This window comes from Psammomys obesus, unplaced genomic scaffold (genome assembly GCF_907164565.1).
Source record: "Psammomys obesus unplaced genomic scaffold, mPsaObe1.curated_primary_1811, whole genome shotgun sequence".
In the NCBI taxonomy this organism is placed as follows: domain Eukaryota; kingdom Metazoa; phylum Chordata; class Mammalia; order Rodentia; family Muridae; genus Psammomys; species Psammomys obesus.
In genome coordinates, this window is record NW_026593874.1 from 489,230 (window position 1) to 508,429 (window position 19,200).

The following is a 19,200-nucleotide window of genomic DNA, read 5'->3' on the forward strand; positions in this document are numbered from 1 at the left end:
CCCTTTGTCCTGTGTATCTCTTTCATGGTGTCTTTGCCAACACCTAGGGTGGGGGTGAGGGAATAGGGAGTGGAGAGGTGACCAGCAGTCCAAGCAGGAAATCAGAGTGTCCACACTCCTGAATAATGATGAGACAGGGGGCAGGGACAGCTGAAGTTGCCTAACTGGTTGGAGAGGCGGGTTTAGCATAAAAGGTCCAGCTGGACTGTGCAGTGCAGTCAACGGTGCTTAGACCGGGACCATGGAGCCCAGTGTCCTGCTCCTTCTTGCCCTCCTCCTGGGCTTCTTGCTACTCTTAGTCAGGGGTCACCCAAAGACCCATGGCCACCTGCCACCAGGGCCTCGTCCCCTCCCCATCTTGGGGAACCTCTTACAGATGGACAGAGGCGGCCTCCTCAACTCCTTCATGCAGGTGAGACATGCACCAGGCCTTAGCCCTGTGGGCTTAGCTCCGTGTTAGCTCGTGGAGTCACTGAGCAGGAAGAGCAAGGGACTCCTCCCAGGCTGTAGGTTCAGGTGGGAAGGTTGCTGAGTGATGGTGAGACGCTGATGGCTGCAGCTCAGATGGCAGATGAGTCTTGCTCTGCTGGGATCCTGTAGGGCACTGTGCTTGGAGCCTGAGAGGTGTAGAGATGCTGAGATGTACTTGTGTAGAGTTTCACTCCTTGAGGCTTGTCTTTCCCAGAAGACAAAGAACGATGTCAGGGGCATGAATAATAGGTTTTGCTCCTAACAACAAAAGAGATTATGTTGAGGTGTTCCAGGACAAAGGGGGGAACCAGAGGGCAGGAGGAGGGGCGGGGATGGAGTGCTTATCATTTTATTCCAGGAGCTGGCTGGCCACTTACATGTCTTGGTTTCACACTTGGGATTTCATGTTTAATTACTGCTTGCTTACTGAGACTCTCAGCATGTGTCCTACCTCTCAGGAGAGAGCTGAGAAACTGAGTGTAAGTCCCACTCCTCTCCCCATGAGTGTGGAGGCCACACTCTTGAACCTTGTATTTGTTACCCTCCTGCCTATTAAAAGACCCCCCCTCCCATCAATGACAAATTCAGGTATGTTAATTAGTCAGTTAATTATTTTTTTAAAATAATTGTTTACTGTTCTACAGCTTACAGTAAATATCACAGCTACAAACTCTTGGCTTCAACCTTTCATAATAATCACCTTTTGATTTTCAAAACAAAACAGAACAGAACAAAACCCAAAGAAATATAAAACAAGAGCACCCGATTTACACTTTGCACACAAAAGCATGGCCATAGGGCTTCCAATCCTAACACTCAGAGTGTGTTTTGAAAACACCTGTACATTATTTGCTCAAACTGCTTGGAAGGCACCCCATCCCACTGAAGAGATGAAAACCCTCCCCCAGCACCACCAAGGGGCCCCAGAAACACAGCGAGGGGTGGGAGCCTCCATGTCAATGCTGCATCTTTTCCCTGCAATAACAATGATCTCAACAAAGAAACTCACAGGGCGCTGAGGGTTTAAGAAATGTGTAGTCTGCAGGAAATTGGGGCCTATGCCAGCTCTGATGTGATGGTCTGGTTGACTTTCCAACTCTGTATTCTGAACAATAACAAATCCCAAGTTCAGTGCACAGCAGTAATAGTGGCAGAATCCCTGACACCCAGGAGCTGACAGTCTGGTTTGAGATGCAGAATAAACAACGCAGAAGTTTTCTGATAAGTTAAGGTTCACCTGGGTGACACAGAACACAGGCAAGGCAAAATGCCATTTCCCTCTAAGGCCTATTCCTGTTTTATATAGATTAATGTTACCCGAAAACATGGGTGTCCCATGTACATGATTGGTGCTCCGAAGAGCACAGGAACCCCTGAAGTGAGTTATAGATGGTTGTGAGCACCACGTGGGCACTGGGAACTGAGTCCATGTCCTCTGGAGAACAGCAAGTGCTTTCAAACCTCTACCATCTTTACAGCCCCCCAAAAACTGAGTTTTAATTAATACGTATCTGAGGATCCACATTGATGAATCTCATCAGATTCCCAAAGACTCCCTTGAGTGAGGATTAATGGGGAAAAGAAGCTGTTTCCGAGGAGCCATGGAGGGCAGGTGAGGAAGGAGTAGGCCCAGGTTTAGGAGAACATGATGTTATGGAGGAGAAGCAGGTGTTGAATTTTGGGATCATGAGTGAAACCAAGAATGGTAAGAAGGGGAATGGTCTACCTAAGCCAGGAAGATAAGAGTCTCCTGGTGTCTTTGTCTGTTTGCTGTTGTTATAATGATAGAGAAGAGGCCTCATCTTTTATAAAGGAAGGAGGTTTATGGGCCTGGAATAAAGGCTCAGTGGTTAAGAATATTTGCTGCTTTTCCAGAGGCCCCAGTTTGGTTCCCTTTGTCCATATATGACAGCTGACAACTGCCTGTAGCTTCAGCTCCAGAGGATCTGGTGTCTTTCTCTGACCTGTGGGAGTCCTGGCACAAGCACAAACATACACACAAATGAAAATTAAAAGTGAGGAGGCTTGAGGGGCCACCCTTGGTATGTAAAGTAAACAAACTGAAATTAGTAGAAAAGTAAGGAGGTTTATCTACCTCATAATCATGAGCATCGACAGTCCAAGATGGAGCACACCTTTTGTCCTGTCTCTGGTGAGGGCTCTCTGCATGTGTCACAACATGGCGGAGGGCAAAAAGACAATCTGTCACATGCAGAACAGGCTAACATGCAGGGCGGCCTCGTTTCCACCCAAGATTCCAGCCTTGCTGAAAGGCCATTATTAAGGTCTTCCGGGGATCAGCCCTAAAGACCCAATGCCTCTTGTTAGGCTCCAGCACTTGAAGGCTCTACCACATCTCAACATAACCACTTTGGGGACCAAACCTCCAGCATGGGAGCCCTCAGAGGACACTTAAACCATGCTCAAGGCAAAGTACATGGAACAGGCAAGAAGATAAGTGCAGCTGTCCAGACAGAGGGCTCTGGTTGCCAAGTGGGAGTGATGCCTTGTTGGGAGTCCCAGGAGAAACCAGCTCAGGGGTCTCAAGCATGTTGTGGATGAGCCTGGAGACTGACTCAATCACAGCTGCTAGAGGCTGTGTCAGCTCTTGGGGCTCAGCCCAATCTTAGCTCCCTGAGGTTCAGCTCAATTCCAAATTGCCTGATTTTGCTGATGGGCCTACATTGCTGGCATACAACCTGGAATGTTCCCTGGAAGCTTTAGTTGGGGCTCAAAAAAACTGAGTTCTACTCTCCCAGGCAGCTGTGTTGTTGAAAGTGATCATGTGAGCTTTTTATCAAGTATGTGTAACTGAGAATGATGTCTTATCTATGGTGAAATCCTGTTGGCTTGGAGTAGAGAAACAAACACAAGCTGTGGCCTCCAATAACTGCCAGCATTTGAGAAATATATTCAACTGAAAATATTTGCCTTTCTAGGTCTTTACTTTTTTTTTTTTTTTTAAAGCTCAGGGACAATTTTATCAGCATTTAAGAGGAGAACACCAAGGCAGGGATGTTGTGAGTCTTGGCAGCTGCCAGTGGAGAAAGACAAAAATGAGGAAGAGGGATCTGTGGGCTGCCACATGTGAAAGAGGGTGTGGGAGGTATAGCTTCAGAGAAAAAGAGAGGAAGCAGTGTCAAGAAAAGCACACCAGGCTTTGGTAGAGAGCCGGAAGGAAAGGATAACAAAGAAAGAGAAAGAAGAGCAATGATTTGCTGAGTGACAGCTAGAAAAGCTGCCATGGAGGGTCTACAGGAAAGGGCAGGGCTCTAGGAAAAAAAACATATTATCTCAGTGAGGGAATGATTATTGCTCCCATCTCCTTATCATGGTTTAGGGGAATCAGCCTTCCCAGGGCTTGTCTCTTGGCTAGGTGACTGATAGGTCCAACTTAATTAACTTTTAAAGGAGGAGACAATCTTTGCTGCAGGGAAGAATATCATGTCTCCACTCAGGGCAAGAGGGAGGAGGGAGGAAAGAGGAGGGAGGAAGGAAGGTTCTATGCTAAACTGTCTTTAAGGCTTTTTAACATTCTCCTCTCAAGTGTTGATTCTAAAATAATATGTGAGACAGGCTGAAATTTGGGGCTAGACCATTTCCAAAGCTGTTCAGAAGGTATCAGTACCTGGACTGAAGTAAGGGGAACTGGGGCTGTCTTTGAAATGAACTCAGTGGTCTGCTCTTCACAGAGGAAGACAATGCAGCCAGTCCTGATGAGACCTGATAAGGCTGGGGTCAGAGGGAAGGGGAGAGGACCTTCCCTATCAGTGGACTGGGGAAGGGGCATGGGAGAAGAAGAGGGAGGAAGGGGGGACTGGGAGGTGACAAAGGATGGGGCTACAGCTGGGATATGAAGTGAATAAATTGTAAGAAATAAAAAAATAAAGAAGAACCTAAAAAGTGTTTAAGTAATTAATTAATATGTGTTTTAGTTAATCAATAAGCATTAATTAGTTAATAAGGGTGGGAGAAATAGAGGAATCTATGCCATTTGGAAGTAGCCCACATGTGAAAAACTAGTGGGTGAGCTTGAGAAAAAGAGAGGGAAAGCTCGGAGTGTCAAGGAAACCATGCTCAGTCTTTGGCCGTGTCTGAAGGAGCAAGGGATAGAAAGAAAGTTTCGGGAGAGTCATGATTTTTCTGCGTCAGGACTCAGAAAGGCAGGCAGGTAAGAGGCATGCCCATGGTAAGAGGCACCGCCATGCTGTCTGGCGGAAGCTCTGCAAGGGCTGCCCAGAGTTTGGGAAGAACTGTAATCAGTCATTATTGATAGTATTATTACTCCTACCGTCACTTTGCGTGTATGTGGGCTTTGTGTGTGGATGCTCGCACCTATTGCATGGAGGCCAGATGGGGCGTTGGGTGTCCTCTCTCACTCTGTCCATTCCTTTGAGGCAGGGTCTCTCCCTGAACCAAGAAACTGGCAGCCACACAATCCTCCTGTCTCTGCCTCCATTTTGGAGCTGAGGTTATGGGTGTGCACGGGGCACCAGGGTCATAAGTGGGCACTGGAATGCAGGTGTGCACGAGGCACCAGGGTCATAAGTGGACACTGGATTCAGGTGTGCACGGGGCACCAGGCCTATAAGTGGGCACTGGAATGCAAACCCCAGCCATCTTGATGTGGCAGCAGGTGCTTCAGGCTCCTGGGCTGCCTCTCCAGCTTCAGTTATACCTTAAAAATGATTTCTTTTATGTTCATTTTTTATTTTGTGTGTAAGAGTGTTTTTGTCTGCAGGTATGTCTGTGTACCATTTGTGCACCTGGTGGCTGCAGAGGTCAAAAGAGGGCATTGTATCCCCTGGAACTGCAGTTAAAAATGGTTGTGAGGCACCATGTGGCTGCTGGGAGCCACACCCAGGTCCTCTGCATGCGATCTTAACCTCTGAGCCGTCTCGCCAGCCACCCCAGTTATAGATTTTGAGCTATGATAGTGTTGAAGTTGTTCGTCACTCTAAAACAGTATTTCTCAACCTTCCCAACACTGGGACACTTTCATGCAGTGCCTCCTGTTGTGCTCACCCCCAACCATGAGATGATTTTTGTCGCTACCTCAGAAGTGGAAGTTTGCTACCGCTGTGTGTCAGTGTTCTGAGCTGCTCAGGATGATCAGAAAGAGAAAGGCACTGTAAGATGTAACAGGCTTAGCAAAAGCCTCTGAGGACTAACTGCTTAGCAGCTTGAAGAAGGGCTTTTATTAATTGTTACACCAAAGGCCTTTCAGCAAGTCAATTCAGGATACCAACATCTCTACTGTGAACTACGAGTTGTCTTAGGGAACCGTTATCTAAGCCAACGCAGTAAATATAAGCATTCCAGGTTTGCCAGGAACAGCTTGTGACCGAGGTCATGCTGAGGCTCTGAAATTCCCAAGAAAGAGCAACCCCATGAATTTCAGAAAACAGTCACTGACTGAAGAAATTACTTCAAGGTTCACTGTCATCACTCTGGAGAAAATGCCAAGTGCAAAGGCTCCTCTAAAATTCAACTTCAGTTATAGGTTGCAATGTAAATGTCTGTGCTTCCCGGGGGTCTTAGGGGACTCCTGTGGAAGTGTCATTCAACCCCCACAGGTGTCATGACCCACAGGCTAAGAATTGCTGCTCTAAACCCACCACGGGTCAATGAATTCGCAAAGTAAACACATTCTTATCCTCGACATGCAGATCAGTTACCATTAAGTTTGGTTCCTGTCCTATGCCCTCTGGTCACTACCTTCTCACTCTTCTAACACAGTGAGTTGACTTTCCCTGTGCTCAGACTTCATTGAGATAACAACAAATGTAAGCAGAATTTGCCTTTATGCCAACATTAAGTTGGTGATTATTTCTATCCCTGACCTGAGAGCTGGGTTGTTAATACGTTGTTGTATAACATCCTGTGGTGTGGCCTTGTTGCTGTTAGTCTGGTGTCAAGTTGTGGTAAGAAGGCTTCTAGGACTAAGCTGGTTTAGTCATTTGGTGAACACAGCATGTGTTCTTGCACAGGCATCTGGAGGTGCAGTCTCTCTGTATGCTTGTGTTCAGCTTCACAGATTGTAGCGTATTCTCCGTAAAGAGATTCTCCACAAGCAGATTCAGTCAGCTGTGGAATGAAAATACTAAGAGGAAGTGCATTCAGGGTTAGGTGTGGCTCACACCTCCAACTCCAGCACACCAGAGACCGAGGCAGGAGAATGACAGATCTGAGACACCTTAAGCTACATAGTGAGTCCCATGTCAGTCTGGCCTACATAGGAAGATCTTGCTTTGAAACATAAACACATGTAAATCAAGCATGAATAGAGATTTTTTTTATCAGTATTTCATAAATAACATCGGGCACTGACCATTTTCATAGCATTGAATCTATTAGCAGCATCAAAATCTACACTTTGCTAAAGCTTACAGGAGGATGAGGATGGGTTGTTTGCAAACACGCTCCAGTCTATTCAAGGGCTTTCAGCACTGGGGAGTTTGATGTTCCTGGGACCAATTTCCTGTAGCTGCCCAGAGATGTTTACATTGCTAGGTGGCTACCCAACTGTCTGCACTGCAGTCATGACCACCTTCAGGGCCATGACTAGGTGACTACCACTTCCCTTACCTGGTGACCCAAGGCTGGGTCAGGGCCATTCTCTCTGAATGTTGTTGGGGTCGCAGGAAGGTTGAGAAGCCAGGAACAGCTGGTCTGACTGAAGGGCGCTGACCTGCATCTATGTCTGTATTAACAACCATATCCACACATGCACACACCCATATCATAGCCACGTCTGTGTCTGTGTTAACAACCATATCCACACATGCACACACCCATATCATAGCCACGTCTGTGTCTGTGTTAACAACCATATCCACACATGCACACCCATATCATAGCCACGTCTGTGTCTACATGTCGCTGTATCCAGATCTAAAGTGGCAGGTTAGGCCCCCTCTCCTCACCAGTGAGAATTTACTCCAAATACCCGAGAAAGAATGAAAACCCGGTGTGCAGATGGTTCTGATCAGTGCCCTAGAGAAGCTGCCCTCGAGCAGAGCATTTTACCAGCTTCTGCAGACCTTGTGCCCCAGCCATCCACATGTGCGGTCGTCTGCACATCTCTTCTAGCCCATCCCGCATTAGACTCTGAGAAATTAAACCCATTTTACAGAGTCAGGACTTCAAGTCTGGCCCTTTGGGTAAGTGGGAGATTTCACCATCACTTTTAAAGTAGACCAGTGCTGTTCCCTTCCAGCACTTGTTATTCAGTGTCCCAGTTGCTGTGGAGTGACACCGCGGTTAAGGAAGCTCTTACAAGATGCTGTGGAGTGACACCGCGGTCAAGGAAGCTCTTACAAGAAAGCATTTAGTGAGGGTTTGAGTGTAGTCTCAGAGACTGTCATCATTCTTATCTTTCATTATCATCAAGGCCAGAGCATGGCAGCAGGCATGGCAGGGGCTGGAGCATTAGCTGAAAGCTACTTCCTGCTTGGTAGGCAGAGAGAGGAACTCTGGGCTTGTCATGGGCTTTTAAAACCTCAAAGCCCAACCCTTAATGACACACTTTCTCCATAAGGCCACACCTTCCAATCCTTCTAATATTTTCCAATAGTGCCTCCCCCTGGTGACCAAGCATTCAAATATATGAGCACATGGAGGCCATTCTTCCTCAAGCCACCAGGCCCTTGGGCATCCCGCTCTCCTGGCAGAATCAGACTCTTCCTGATGAGAGAATTTAATGGTGGACCAAGACTTAATGGTGGTTGTTACCCAGTTCTAGCCCCTTTGAACTGCCCATCAGAGCCATGTTCTTTGATATAGACATGGGACCTAACTGGCAACAGTCTTAACAAACAAATCTTAACAGAAATATATTGTCAGGAAGCCTAAACTGCTGTAAGCTTAAACTTCAATTATGTTTAAGGTGCAATTACTTCCTTCTAGTTTCTAACAAGTCTTGTTACTCTTCTCCCAGTCCTATTAGGGGCAGCACTGCTTGAGCTAAACCTTGTGCAACTTAGTATTTCCTGAGCGTGCTTGCTGGTGAATTCTTTGTTAGGTTGATTTCTAACTATCAGTTTTCCTATACCATATCTATATCTTGTTTATTTTTGAGACAAGGTTTCATATAGCCCTGTCTAGTCTCCAGATCAACAGCAGCCAGAGATGATGTTGAATTCCTGATTCACCTTCTTTACTAGCTTAGTGCTGAGCTTGGGGCATGGGTTCCACATTCACAGAAGTACTGCAGCCTAGTACTGCTTTTTATGTCCATCCAATCAGTGCAGACCTGCTGGGCGGTGAACTAACCCTTCACCTTGTAGGTCTGTAGAAGTGGAAGGGTGACCAGGGGAGGAGGAGCCTATTGACCAATCTGTATTTAAGTGTTTTCACAGTTTAACAACACAGTCTTTGGTGGCTTACCACACCCTGGTACCCTTATGTTTGGCAGCTTCGAGAAAAATATGGAGATGTGTTCACAGTGCACCTGGGACCGAGGCCTGTGGTCATTTTGTGTGGGACAGAGGCCATTAGGGAGGCCCTGGTGGACCACGCTGAGGCTTTCTCTGGCCGGGGGACAATTGCTGTGGTTGAGCCTGTCTTTCAGGAGTATGGTAAGCATCTCAGTGGTTGGGATGAAATGGGATGGAGAATGGGCACGGAGAGAAGCAAATCTGAAGAAAGTGAGGTTAAGAGGTGGGGAAGGGCCCAGGTTTCTTTGAACTTCCAATGTAAGCTGCTCTCGCTTCTCCTACTTTCTTAGGTGTGATCTTTTCCAATGGGGAACGCTGGAAGGCTCTCCGGCGATTCTCTCTAGCAACCATGAGGGACTTTGGGATGGGGAAGCGAAGTGTGGAGGAGCGGATTCAGGAGGAGGCCCAATGTCTGGTGGAAGAGCTGAGGAAATCCCAGGGTGAGTCCTGGAGAACCTGGAGAAGGGGATTAAAGGATGATGGTGAAGGAGGGATATGAGTGCACAGCCAAAGAAAGACAAAGAGTCATACATGAGCAGAGAAACACACACACAAACACACACTCACATATACACAGTCACGCACACACAAACACGCACAATGGTGGATAGAAAATAATACAGAAAGAAAGGGAAAAAAAAGTGAACTTTCTGGTGTCCAAGAATAACCCTCAGACACAAACGAGAGATTAGCATGCCAGCTACTTCACCACAGGGAAGCTGATGCCAGGGTTAAGACTGTATATCAGTCTATCATGGTAGCACAAGCCTGTCATTCTAACACTCAAGGGCAAGAGACAGATAAGACCAAAGCCAGCTTGGCTCCATCATGAGATATGGTCTCAAAAAAAAAGTATTTACACTGTGGGCATAGCCCAGAATGCACATGGCTCAGTCTGATCCCTAACACCACTATGTTGGCACAGTGGTCATGCTGGCCATCTTAGTGTACTTGATGTGGAGGCAGGAACATAGAGATTTGAGATCATCCTTGACTTTATAGGGTGTTCGAGGCCATCTTGGTTACATGAAACAGTCTCAAAACATGTTATATACACCAGTCAAGTGATGGAAACATGTTATATACACCAGTCAAGTGATGGAAACAGGATCCTGCTGCCCTGCCACACACACCGTGGATGTGCTGATTTGGTGACCAGTGAGCAAAGAGGTCTAGGGGCTGTTTTACTTTGTGGCAGTTATAGGCACTTCTTGGTGGTTTTTTTGAAACATCATAACAGGAGAGTACTGGTGACATAGTCCTTTGTTAGCACCTCATTCCTTCATACTGGTGTTTGTCATTTCTCAAGAGACTCTGAGATGTCCCTGCAGAGGCTGGAAGGGAGCAAAAGGAATCTAGAGAGTAAGAAGAAAGACAAGAGAAAACAGGGTGACAAAGTGACCAGGAAGCTGAGATAGAAAGAGGGACCAAAAAGGAGAGAGAGCAGAAGTGATGGGGACAGAGAGCAGGGGCAGGTAATGGGGGAGTAGGTAGGGGAAGGGACAAAGAGAAAGAGATGGAAATGCTGCAAGACAGTTAGACAGAAAACCAGAGAGACAGATAAAGACAGACCTGCAATCTGCAGAGCACTCAATCAGGCGACAGACAGGTGAGCCCCAGAAAGGGGGGCAATGCTGGCCCAATATTGCTGGACTGAAGACATCTCACGAGGGCCCATGATGGGACCTAGAATTCAAAGGCAGCAGGTGACAGATGTTGATGGTTCTTGAAACACCTCTGAGTCTAAAATTAGAGAAGGATTGGAAGAAGACCCAGAGAGGAGAGACTTCTAAACCCGCACAGGCAATCCCCGAACCGTTGTCTGTACATTCCTGCCAGACAGATTTAACAATCAGCTCACAGTCAGAATGGTGGCCTGGGAGGAGGTGCAGCGTGGAGACTAAGCACACATGCTGTCTGAAAGCTCTCCAGGTCTGAATCCTGGTCCCAGTTGTGAGGAGCTGTGTTGTCATGGTGAAATTAGCTACCTTCTCTGTAGATACTAATCGAAAGGGAAAGGATTGGCCCAGGACACCGCAAGACCAAATTCTCAGTACGAAGGAGACTTATTTGCTCTAGAGGGAGTGAGGGCAGTGATGAGGAACAAAGACAGGAGATAGAGGAATAGGGAGAAGGAGAAGAATAAAAGTGGCAGGGGAGATGGGTAAGAGGTATTTGTCTTTGGGGCACAGAGGACGGCCTCTGGTTAGGGAGAAGACAGATGTGCCCCATAAGCAAATGGTGGATGGTAAAGGTAAAGAGGGGAACTCTGTTTTAGGATGAGGTGTTTAGTTTTAAGGGGGCATGTTAGTTAGATGAGCTAAAGGGGAATTTCCATTGCTAGACTTCAATATTTGATAGCTGGACCTTGGTAGTCAGCTTCAGAAGGAGGAAGTGGCCAAATGAGGGAATAAACCTTGGGAGCAAGCTTGAGGAATGTATTCTAACAATTCTTAGCAAGGAGAGGGAGTGGGGAAGGACAAGGCCTACCAGAGTCATGTGCTGGTGTGGGCTACTGTCCCTTCACTAATAGCATTGCATCTTATGTGTAATAACCATGAGAAAATTAAAGAAAATGGCAATACAACACTGAGTGCAGGACCTGGTGCCCATAGGTACAGTGTTAGCAGCTGCTGTTTTTTCTTTGAGTAGTGAGTGGTGGCAACGGCTTTACAGAGATGGGGCTAAAGCCAAATGTTCCCCAGTTCTTGACACCATGCCTGCTGTCCTGCCTTCTCATTCTCCAGGAGCCCCCCTGGACACCACCTTCCTCTTCCAGTGCATCACAGCCAACATCATCTGCTCCATTGTCTTTGGAGAGCGCTTTGACTACAAAGACCGCCAGTTCCTGCGCCTGCTGGAACTGTTCTATTGCACCTTTTCGCTCATAAGCTCATTCTCCAGCCAGGTCAGTGGGTGGGAAGAGGGCAGAATCCAGGGCAGAGGAAACAAGAGGCTGCTTTGTGGGTGAAGAAGGAGGTGTCTTAAGGCAAGAAGAAAGGCCGAGACAACATGGAGAGACAAGGGGGCTGAGACCAGGAGGGAGGGAGGGATGGTTAACAGGACGGATAGACAAGAATGTAAGAATGTAGATGCATCCAGACATAAGGGGAATGATGACATGGGGCTATGGCTGTCTGTGGCTAAGAGAGCAGAGGACTTGTCCTGTATTAATCCCTGGGTTCATCTCTAGCACAACGGAAGTCAGGTTTGGTGTTACACATTTTCAATCCTAGTACATGGGAGATCAGAGTTCTTGGCCATCTTTGCATAAGCACTGAGTTTGATCATAGTCTGAAAAATAGGAGGCCTACTGGGAAGTGATGGCCTATGCCTTTAATCCCAGCACTTGGAAGGCATAAGCAGGCAGATCTCTGAGTTTGAGACCAGCCTGGTCTACAGAATGAGTTCTAGGACACCCAGGGTTACACATAGAAACCCTGCCTCAAAAAACCAAAACCAAACCCAAAACAAACAAACACATAAATGAATGAACCAACAAGAACCAGGAGACCATAACTGAAAGAAAAACAAAACAAAACAAAACAAAACAAAACAAAACAAAACAAAACCAAAGTGATGGTTTAGGACAGAGAGGAGAGAAAAAGAGATATCGAGAATACAAGATAACTTATCTTGTATATAACTTATCTTGTATTCTAACTAGTGCTGGAAAAATATGCAGATAGACAGTCTAAGAGACGCTATGTGTATTTGTGCATGTGAGTGAAAATGAAGAAACAAGAGAAGATGAGCAAGTGAGGGAGGGAGGAGAGAGGGAGGGAAGAAGAGAGCATAGAAAAAGGGAGAACAGTCTTTTATGAAATATTGGGACTTAGGAACCCAGCTTGCGTCTTGAGACTTGATAGCTCCAGGTGACCTCCTGGGCCCTTCTTTCTCACAGGTGTTTGAGCTCTTCTCTGGATTCCTGAAGTACTTTCCTGGGACCCACAGACAAATCTCTAAAAACCTGCAGGAAATCCTTGAATACATTGGCCATAATGTGGAGAAGCACAGGGCAACTTTGGACCCCAGTGCTCCACGAGACTTCATCGATACCTACCTTCTACGCATGGAGAAGGTAAGTCCGTCCTGAATGGTTGAAAGAGAGGATGGGGGCAAGTGAAGGATGGATGTGTGATCAGAGGAAAGGAGGGAGGGAACAGAGGATGGTGAGGAGAGATAGAAAATGGAATAGGGGAGATGCAGAATCACATGGATAATGAAATAAAGAGAAAGGGAGGAGAAAATAAAACAGGGAAAGGAAGAAGGCATATGGCCAGGGAAGAAACACAGGGCAAATGGCAAAAAGCAGAAAGACTGGAGGGGAAGAAAGAGCCTGTGAGGAAAAACATGATAAACTCCCAAAGAGCAAAGTAGAGAGAGGAGAAGATGGAAGAGGCCAAGGGATATTGTTGAGGGTAGAGAAATGCCAAGCAGTCCAGATAGTGTGAGACTCACAGACAGAAAGACAGTGACTAGAAATGCATGTGCTTCACCCTGCAAGGCCCAATCACCCATGACCTTCCCTTTTCTCTCCATCTGGAACCAGGAGAAGTCCAACCAACACACGGAATTCCACCACCAGAACCTTGTGATCTCCGTGCTCTCTCTCTTCTTTGCTGGCACTGAGACCAGCAGCACCACACTCCGCTATGGCTTCCTGCTCATGCTCAAGTTCCCCCATGTAGCAGGTGAGCCACAGGTGGAGATTTTGAGCATCTTCTAGATCCCTTTTGGCTGCAGAGGTTTGTTTGGATGAGAGAGACATGGGCCTCTTACACATTGAACTCTGAATGTTTGGGTTTACTTCTAAATTAAGGCACCCTGAGGGTTGTGTGTGAATGAACACTCAGCTGACCTGATTTTTGTTGTTTCTCTCCTGTCACTTAAAGGTTGAGCATTTCTCCGTCCTTCCCTCCTTCCCTCCCTCCCTTCCGCTCTCCTTTCCTCCTTCCCTTCCTCCCTCCCTTCTTTCCTTCCTTCCTTTCATCATTACATTTGTCTATTCATTTATCTTTCTATCCATCCACCTCTTTATCCATCTACCTAGTCTTCTCATTCACCCACCTGTTTGTCCGCCCACCAACCAATCTCCCATCCACCTATCCCACAGTCATTTTCCCACCCACCTACGCATAATTCTATCCAAACACCCACTTACTCACACATCCTTCTATCTACCCACTGAACACACACGCATGTGCACACACACACATATACACACCCCTGCCTCCAGCATCTACTCACTCAACCATATAGCAGTCCACTGAATAACTATTAGCATAGTCATTAACTCTTTAGTCACCCAAGGAGGCATTCCATTAGTTTCAAATAATCAACTTAAAGAGTTCTTCCTTTGATCAGCAGAGCTGAGTAAAGAATTTGCCGCTGATGCATTCACACCCTCACCTATCCTTCTGTCAACAGGTTTCATTCCTTTCACTAAGCAGCCTTTGAATTCTTCTTTTGTCCATCCATTCTTCCATTATTCTCTAATTGAATCACCTATTGACTTTCAAGTTGAATCATAAGATAGTGTTTAATATATTTGCTCCATTAACTCATGAATTTGTCCATTTATTAATTGAATTATCCATTGATTTTCTTATGTATCCATTTTACAGGCATCTGTTGATGGAATATTTTACTTCTCTGTTATATTCTTGAAGACAGAGCTTCAAGTTCTTAATTTAAAATTATATGTGAAGTCGTTGTGTGTGTGTGTGTGTGTGTGTGTGTGTGTATGCATCTCCTTTCCAGAGGTGAGATTTTTTCCTGCTTTTCTCCCTCCCCCTCTCACCTCATCATGATTGCTCTGAAGTCTCTCTCTGCAGTAGCTCTTCACAGTATATTTCTCTTTCTTTTTAAAAATCCTGATGAGGCGAGGTTGACGCTCATGGAGGAGAGCTTTAATATAGTTTTAAACATGAGCAGAGAGAGACAGGTGCTTAAGAATGAGACAGTTGTTTGCACCTGTTTGAGTATACTGAGTCTCTTGGGAGAGTCTCCTTGCTGTACTCATTTCATGGGTTGCTGGCTCAGGAATACAATATCATTGCTACAAAGCTGGTAGGGCAAGTCCACTGTCTCCTTTTTCTGTGCAGAGAAAGTCCAAAAGGAGATCGATCAGGTGATCGGCTCACACCGCCCTCCAACCCTTGATGACCGCATCAAAATGCCATACACTGAGGCAGTCATCCATGAGATTCAGAGATTTGCAGACCTCATCCCAATTGGAGTGCCACACAGAGTCATCAAAGACACAGAGTTCCGTGGGTACCTGCTCCCCAAGGTGAGACCAGCTGTGATTCCTCATCTCTACTCCACTAGCACATTCTAATGTCCTAATCACCAACCCTTTGTGGTTTCCCAGCATTCTGTGCTTCTTAGGGACTGACTGCTTTGCTTTGGAGTCAGGATATGTTAACATCTTTGTATCTTGTAACTCCTCCTAGAACACTGAAGTGTACCCCATCCTGAGTTCAGCTCTCCATGACCCTCGGTTCTTTGAACAGCCAGATACCTTCAATCCTGACCACTTCCTGGATGCCAATGGGGCACTGAAGAAAAATGAAGCTTTTATGCCCTTCTCCACAGGTGAGACAGACCTGTGATTGCATTCCCAGACACCAGAGGCCAGGCCCAGCCTCCAAGACACAAACAAGTATAGGTCCATGTTTCCTGAGTCTGTTCCAGGTGCTTTGCCTGAACCATCCCATTCACCCTGGCCAGAGCCTCATGAGGCGACTCTTGAACTAAAGGATCATCCTGGTCAGAAGGACTTTGCAGAAGTGTTTAAAAGCCTCTAAATCTGAACAAATTCATTTTCTTTGTAGAAAACTGATTTTCTTTTATTTTATGCACATTGGTGTTTTCCCAGCCTGTATGTCTTTGTGAGTTGCAGACAGTTGTGGGCTGCCATGTGGGTGCTAGATTTGAACCTCAGTCCCCTGGAAGAGCAGTCAGTGCCCTTAACTGCTGAGCCATCTCTCTAGCCCCACAAATTCATTTTCTTAAGAAACAACAGTAAGGGGGTCTGGAGTGATGGCTCAGAGGGTAAGAGCACTGCTTGCTTTTCCAGAGGTCTTGAGTTCAAATCCCAGCAACCACACCGTGGCTTACAACCATATGTAATGAAATCTGGTGCCTCTTCTGGCATTTAGGTGTACATGCAGACAGAACATTATATACATAATAAAAAATAAATATTAACAAAAAGAAACAACAGTAAGAACAACTGACATCATTTATGAACACAGCCTTGAGCTGGGAAGAGTCTTGTGGCTGGGAAGGCATTTATCTCTGGGCACTGAGAAGATGGCACATGTCTTGACACTCCTGTCCCTGTTTGCATTAAATACTATTTGAATTATTAAATTTCAAGAAAAATCAAAATTACCAGCACTAATTTGAGCAAAGAAACCATTGATGATGGCTAATACCCCGAATCAGAGAAAGTCCAGAGTTTAGCCCCCATCAGTGTTGCAGGCTGTGTCTACAGACAAATGACGGAGCTGGCCATGCACACACAGCTTGACTGGTGCCAGCTCCACCCTTGCCTTACTTGGCCATGCTGGACTAGTTGGCACCCTGGGATTGGTCAACTGCTATGCGTGACTGAGATGTGTTCTTTACTGGAGGAATACAATGTCAAGTCAGTGCATAGTTCGGTTGTCTACTGTGTGTGGTTCATTTGTTACACACAGAAGCTGCCTTCAGACAGAGTAAGTCAGTTTAATGGACTCTGTAGGATGTCAACATAGAAACTCTGTACTCAGGTTTCTTATCTTCTGGGGAAAGGGATGTTGTGGAAACAATCCCTTACTCCCTGCACACTCTTATCCTAGGTATGGAATCCAGGGCTGTGTGTATTAAGCAAGTTTTCTATTGAAAAGCCCACATCCCTGCCCCTCCCTGGTATATTCTAGAAGGTTCTCTCCTGCTGAGCCTCTCTCCTCCTTATCCTCTCACTTCGGTATTTAGGCAAATGCTCTCCTGCTGAGCAATGTCTCAGCTAAGAATTGTTAAGCCTTTGGATGTCCAAGTGATTTCAGTGACTCTGGGCTCAGCCCTGCTCCTGGATTTGTCTAGTGTAATAGCCTCCTTTCATATGTCATCTTTAGAGATGGAGACACGTGGAACAGTAAAATAAAAGCAAAGTGTCTGTATAACAGTTCCAAGTTTATAAAGAGAGTGATGTGGAGAAAAAAGACTTAAGAGAAAGACATGGAGGAAATGCATGACAAGATATGGTTAGACAGAGAAGGAGGAGGTTTCAGGATGATGCTAGCTAGGGGAGTGTAGAAGAAGCAGACAGAAAAGAATAGATAAGAAGACACATGGTGATGATAGGTACAGACAGACACAGGTTCAGGTAGTCTACCGAAGGACACAAGCAAGTGAGCAAGGAGACAAGGAAGCTAAAAAGATAGTAATGCCAAAAAACCATGGAAGGTGTCAAATCAGCAGCCTCAGGTAAGGGGACATTGTGTTGAGACATAAGTCATAAAACTGTTCTGGAAAAATCTGGGTCACAAAACCAGTTTTAAAAGAACCATTTCAGAGAGCTAATCTATCTACAAAATTTTAAAGTTGATGTCCCCACGTTTTGGAAAGGAAAGGCCCAAAAGAATAAGGTGCTTTCCCTAGACTCCCCTACACAGGCACAATTTCCCAACAACCTGGAAAGCACAAGGGTTTCTGGGAAATTCCTCCTGTACCAGGAAACCTCAGGTAGTCACTTGCAGATTGAGAAACACTGAGAAAAGGGGCAGGAGCAGGTGCTGCTGCCAGTGTTTTCAGGCTCCCATTGCTGTAGGATGCTCATACCTGAGGTTACAGACCATCAAGTTCTCCCCAGACCTTTGAGAAGCCAGTGGGTGCCATGGACCCCTTGTTATGTGCACCTGCCCTATTTTCAGCTCTATGAGCCACTGTGGTTGTGTTTGAGAATTTTGCCTCAAGCTGAATAAGAAAGTGCAGGGGAGTGGAGCGGGGGAGTAGAGAGAAGTGGAGATGGAGAGAGTTAATGAGAGAAAGAGAGGGAGAGGGAAGGAAGGAGAGAGAGAGGAAGAGCGAGAGAAAGAGAAACAGGAAAGGAGGAATGGACGGAGGGAGAGAGAGAGAGACAGAGAGACAGAGAGAGAGAGAGATATATCTTGCTATGTAGCCCAGGGTGTTCTGAATTCCTCACCTTCCTACCTCAGTCTTTCATTGAGATTACAGGCATGTGGTTCCATGTCTTGCCTGTATAGGAATCTTTCTAAACAGTACCCTTATGCTCAGGACAGCACTGAGATGGGTATCAACTCCATCTTAGAGAAACTCGTTCTTATTCATTGTAATGGTCAAATGTGTCTAAATGGGTTTAGGGATGGGACAGTCCAAAGGTTGTATATGGACCTGAGACTCACATGGTTCATCTCCTGTGCCCACAGGAAAGCGCATTTGTCTTGGCGAAGGCATTGCCCGCAATGAATTGTTCCTGTTCTTCACCACCATCCTCCAGAACTTCTCTGTGTCCAGCGCCATGGCTCCTAAGGACATTGACCTCACTCCCAAGGAGTGTGGCATTGGCAGAATACCCCCAACATACCAAATCTGCTTCTTGGCCCGCTGACTGTGGGCAGGTGTCCTAACTTCAGTAGAGAATGGCACCATCTTTCTGTCTCTGAGAGACCTGCAGGAAACCAGACCCTAGTGCATTGCTCATATCCTTCTAACGCCTGTGGCTTCTCCAAAGCTCCAATGTGTTCTTCTCTGTGTGAATAGCACTTGAGAAATCAATCCAGTGCCTTTCTTGTTGTGTGAACATAAATTTCTGGAGACCACGTCACATGCTGAGTTACTTCTTGGTTTCTCCCAATAGCTGCAGTCCCCATTTATCAACTTGCTGTGCTTTATGATCTGTGCTAATGGACTCTGTACATGGTCCCAATTCTGTGTCTACAGACTTGCCTAATATGTATGGTTCATGTAAATAGAATCACATAGTGTGTGATCTTTGGTGTCTTGTGTCTTTTTTTTTTCATTTTAAAAATTTATTCCCTTTGTATTCTGACTTTAGGCTCTCCCTCTTTTTCTCCCATTACCATCCTCCCTTCCTCTTTTTCCTATTGGCCCTCCCCTACTCTTTGGACAATTTTGATACTCCCCACCCACTCTCACCACTACTTTAACTACCATTAGGACTGAGCTAATCATCTTCCCTAGTGGCCTGGCAAGGCATCCCCGCCAGGGTGAAGTGGTCAAAAAGCAGGCAACAGAGTCTATGTCAGAGACAGTTTCC

At 46.1% G+C, this 19,200-nt stretch overlaps 1 protein-coding gene across 1 annotated transcript; it reads left to right on the forward strand.

Annotated features, from left to right (window-relative positions):
- Window positions 1-218: 218 nt before the first annotated feature.
- On the forward strand, window positions 219-18,914 carry LOC129684271 (cytochrome P450 2B1). Its single transcript, XM_055617378.1, has 9 exons — window positions 219-412; window positions 8,888-9,050; window positions 9,200-9,349; window positions 11,657-11,817; window positions 12,814-12,990; window positions 13,462-13,603; window positions 15,017-15,204; window positions 15,368-15,509; window positions 18,350-18,914. Exons 1-9 carry the CDS (start codon window positions 242-244, stop codon window positions 18,529-18,531), a joined length of 1,476 nt encoding a protein of 491 aa, XP_055473353.1. The 5' UTR covers window positions 219-241; the 3' UTR covers window positions 18,532-18,914.
- Window positions 18,915-19,200: the final 286 nt, after the last annotated feature.

Bases quoted from the DNA above. Each gene is read 5' to 3' on its own strand.
- LOC129684271 (XM_055617378.1), top strand. From the start codon at position 242: ATGGAGCCCAGTGTCCTGCTCCTTCTTGCCCTCCTCCTGGGCTTCTTG. The intron at 12,991-13,461 runs GTAAGTCCGTCC...ATCTGGAACCAG, and splicing joins ACCTTCTACGCATGGAGAAG to GAGAAGTCCAACCAACACAC. The intron at 13,604-15,016 runs GTGAGCCACAGG...TTTTCTGTGCAG, and splicing joins CAAGTTCCCCCATGTAGCAG to AGAAAGTCCAAAAGGAGATC.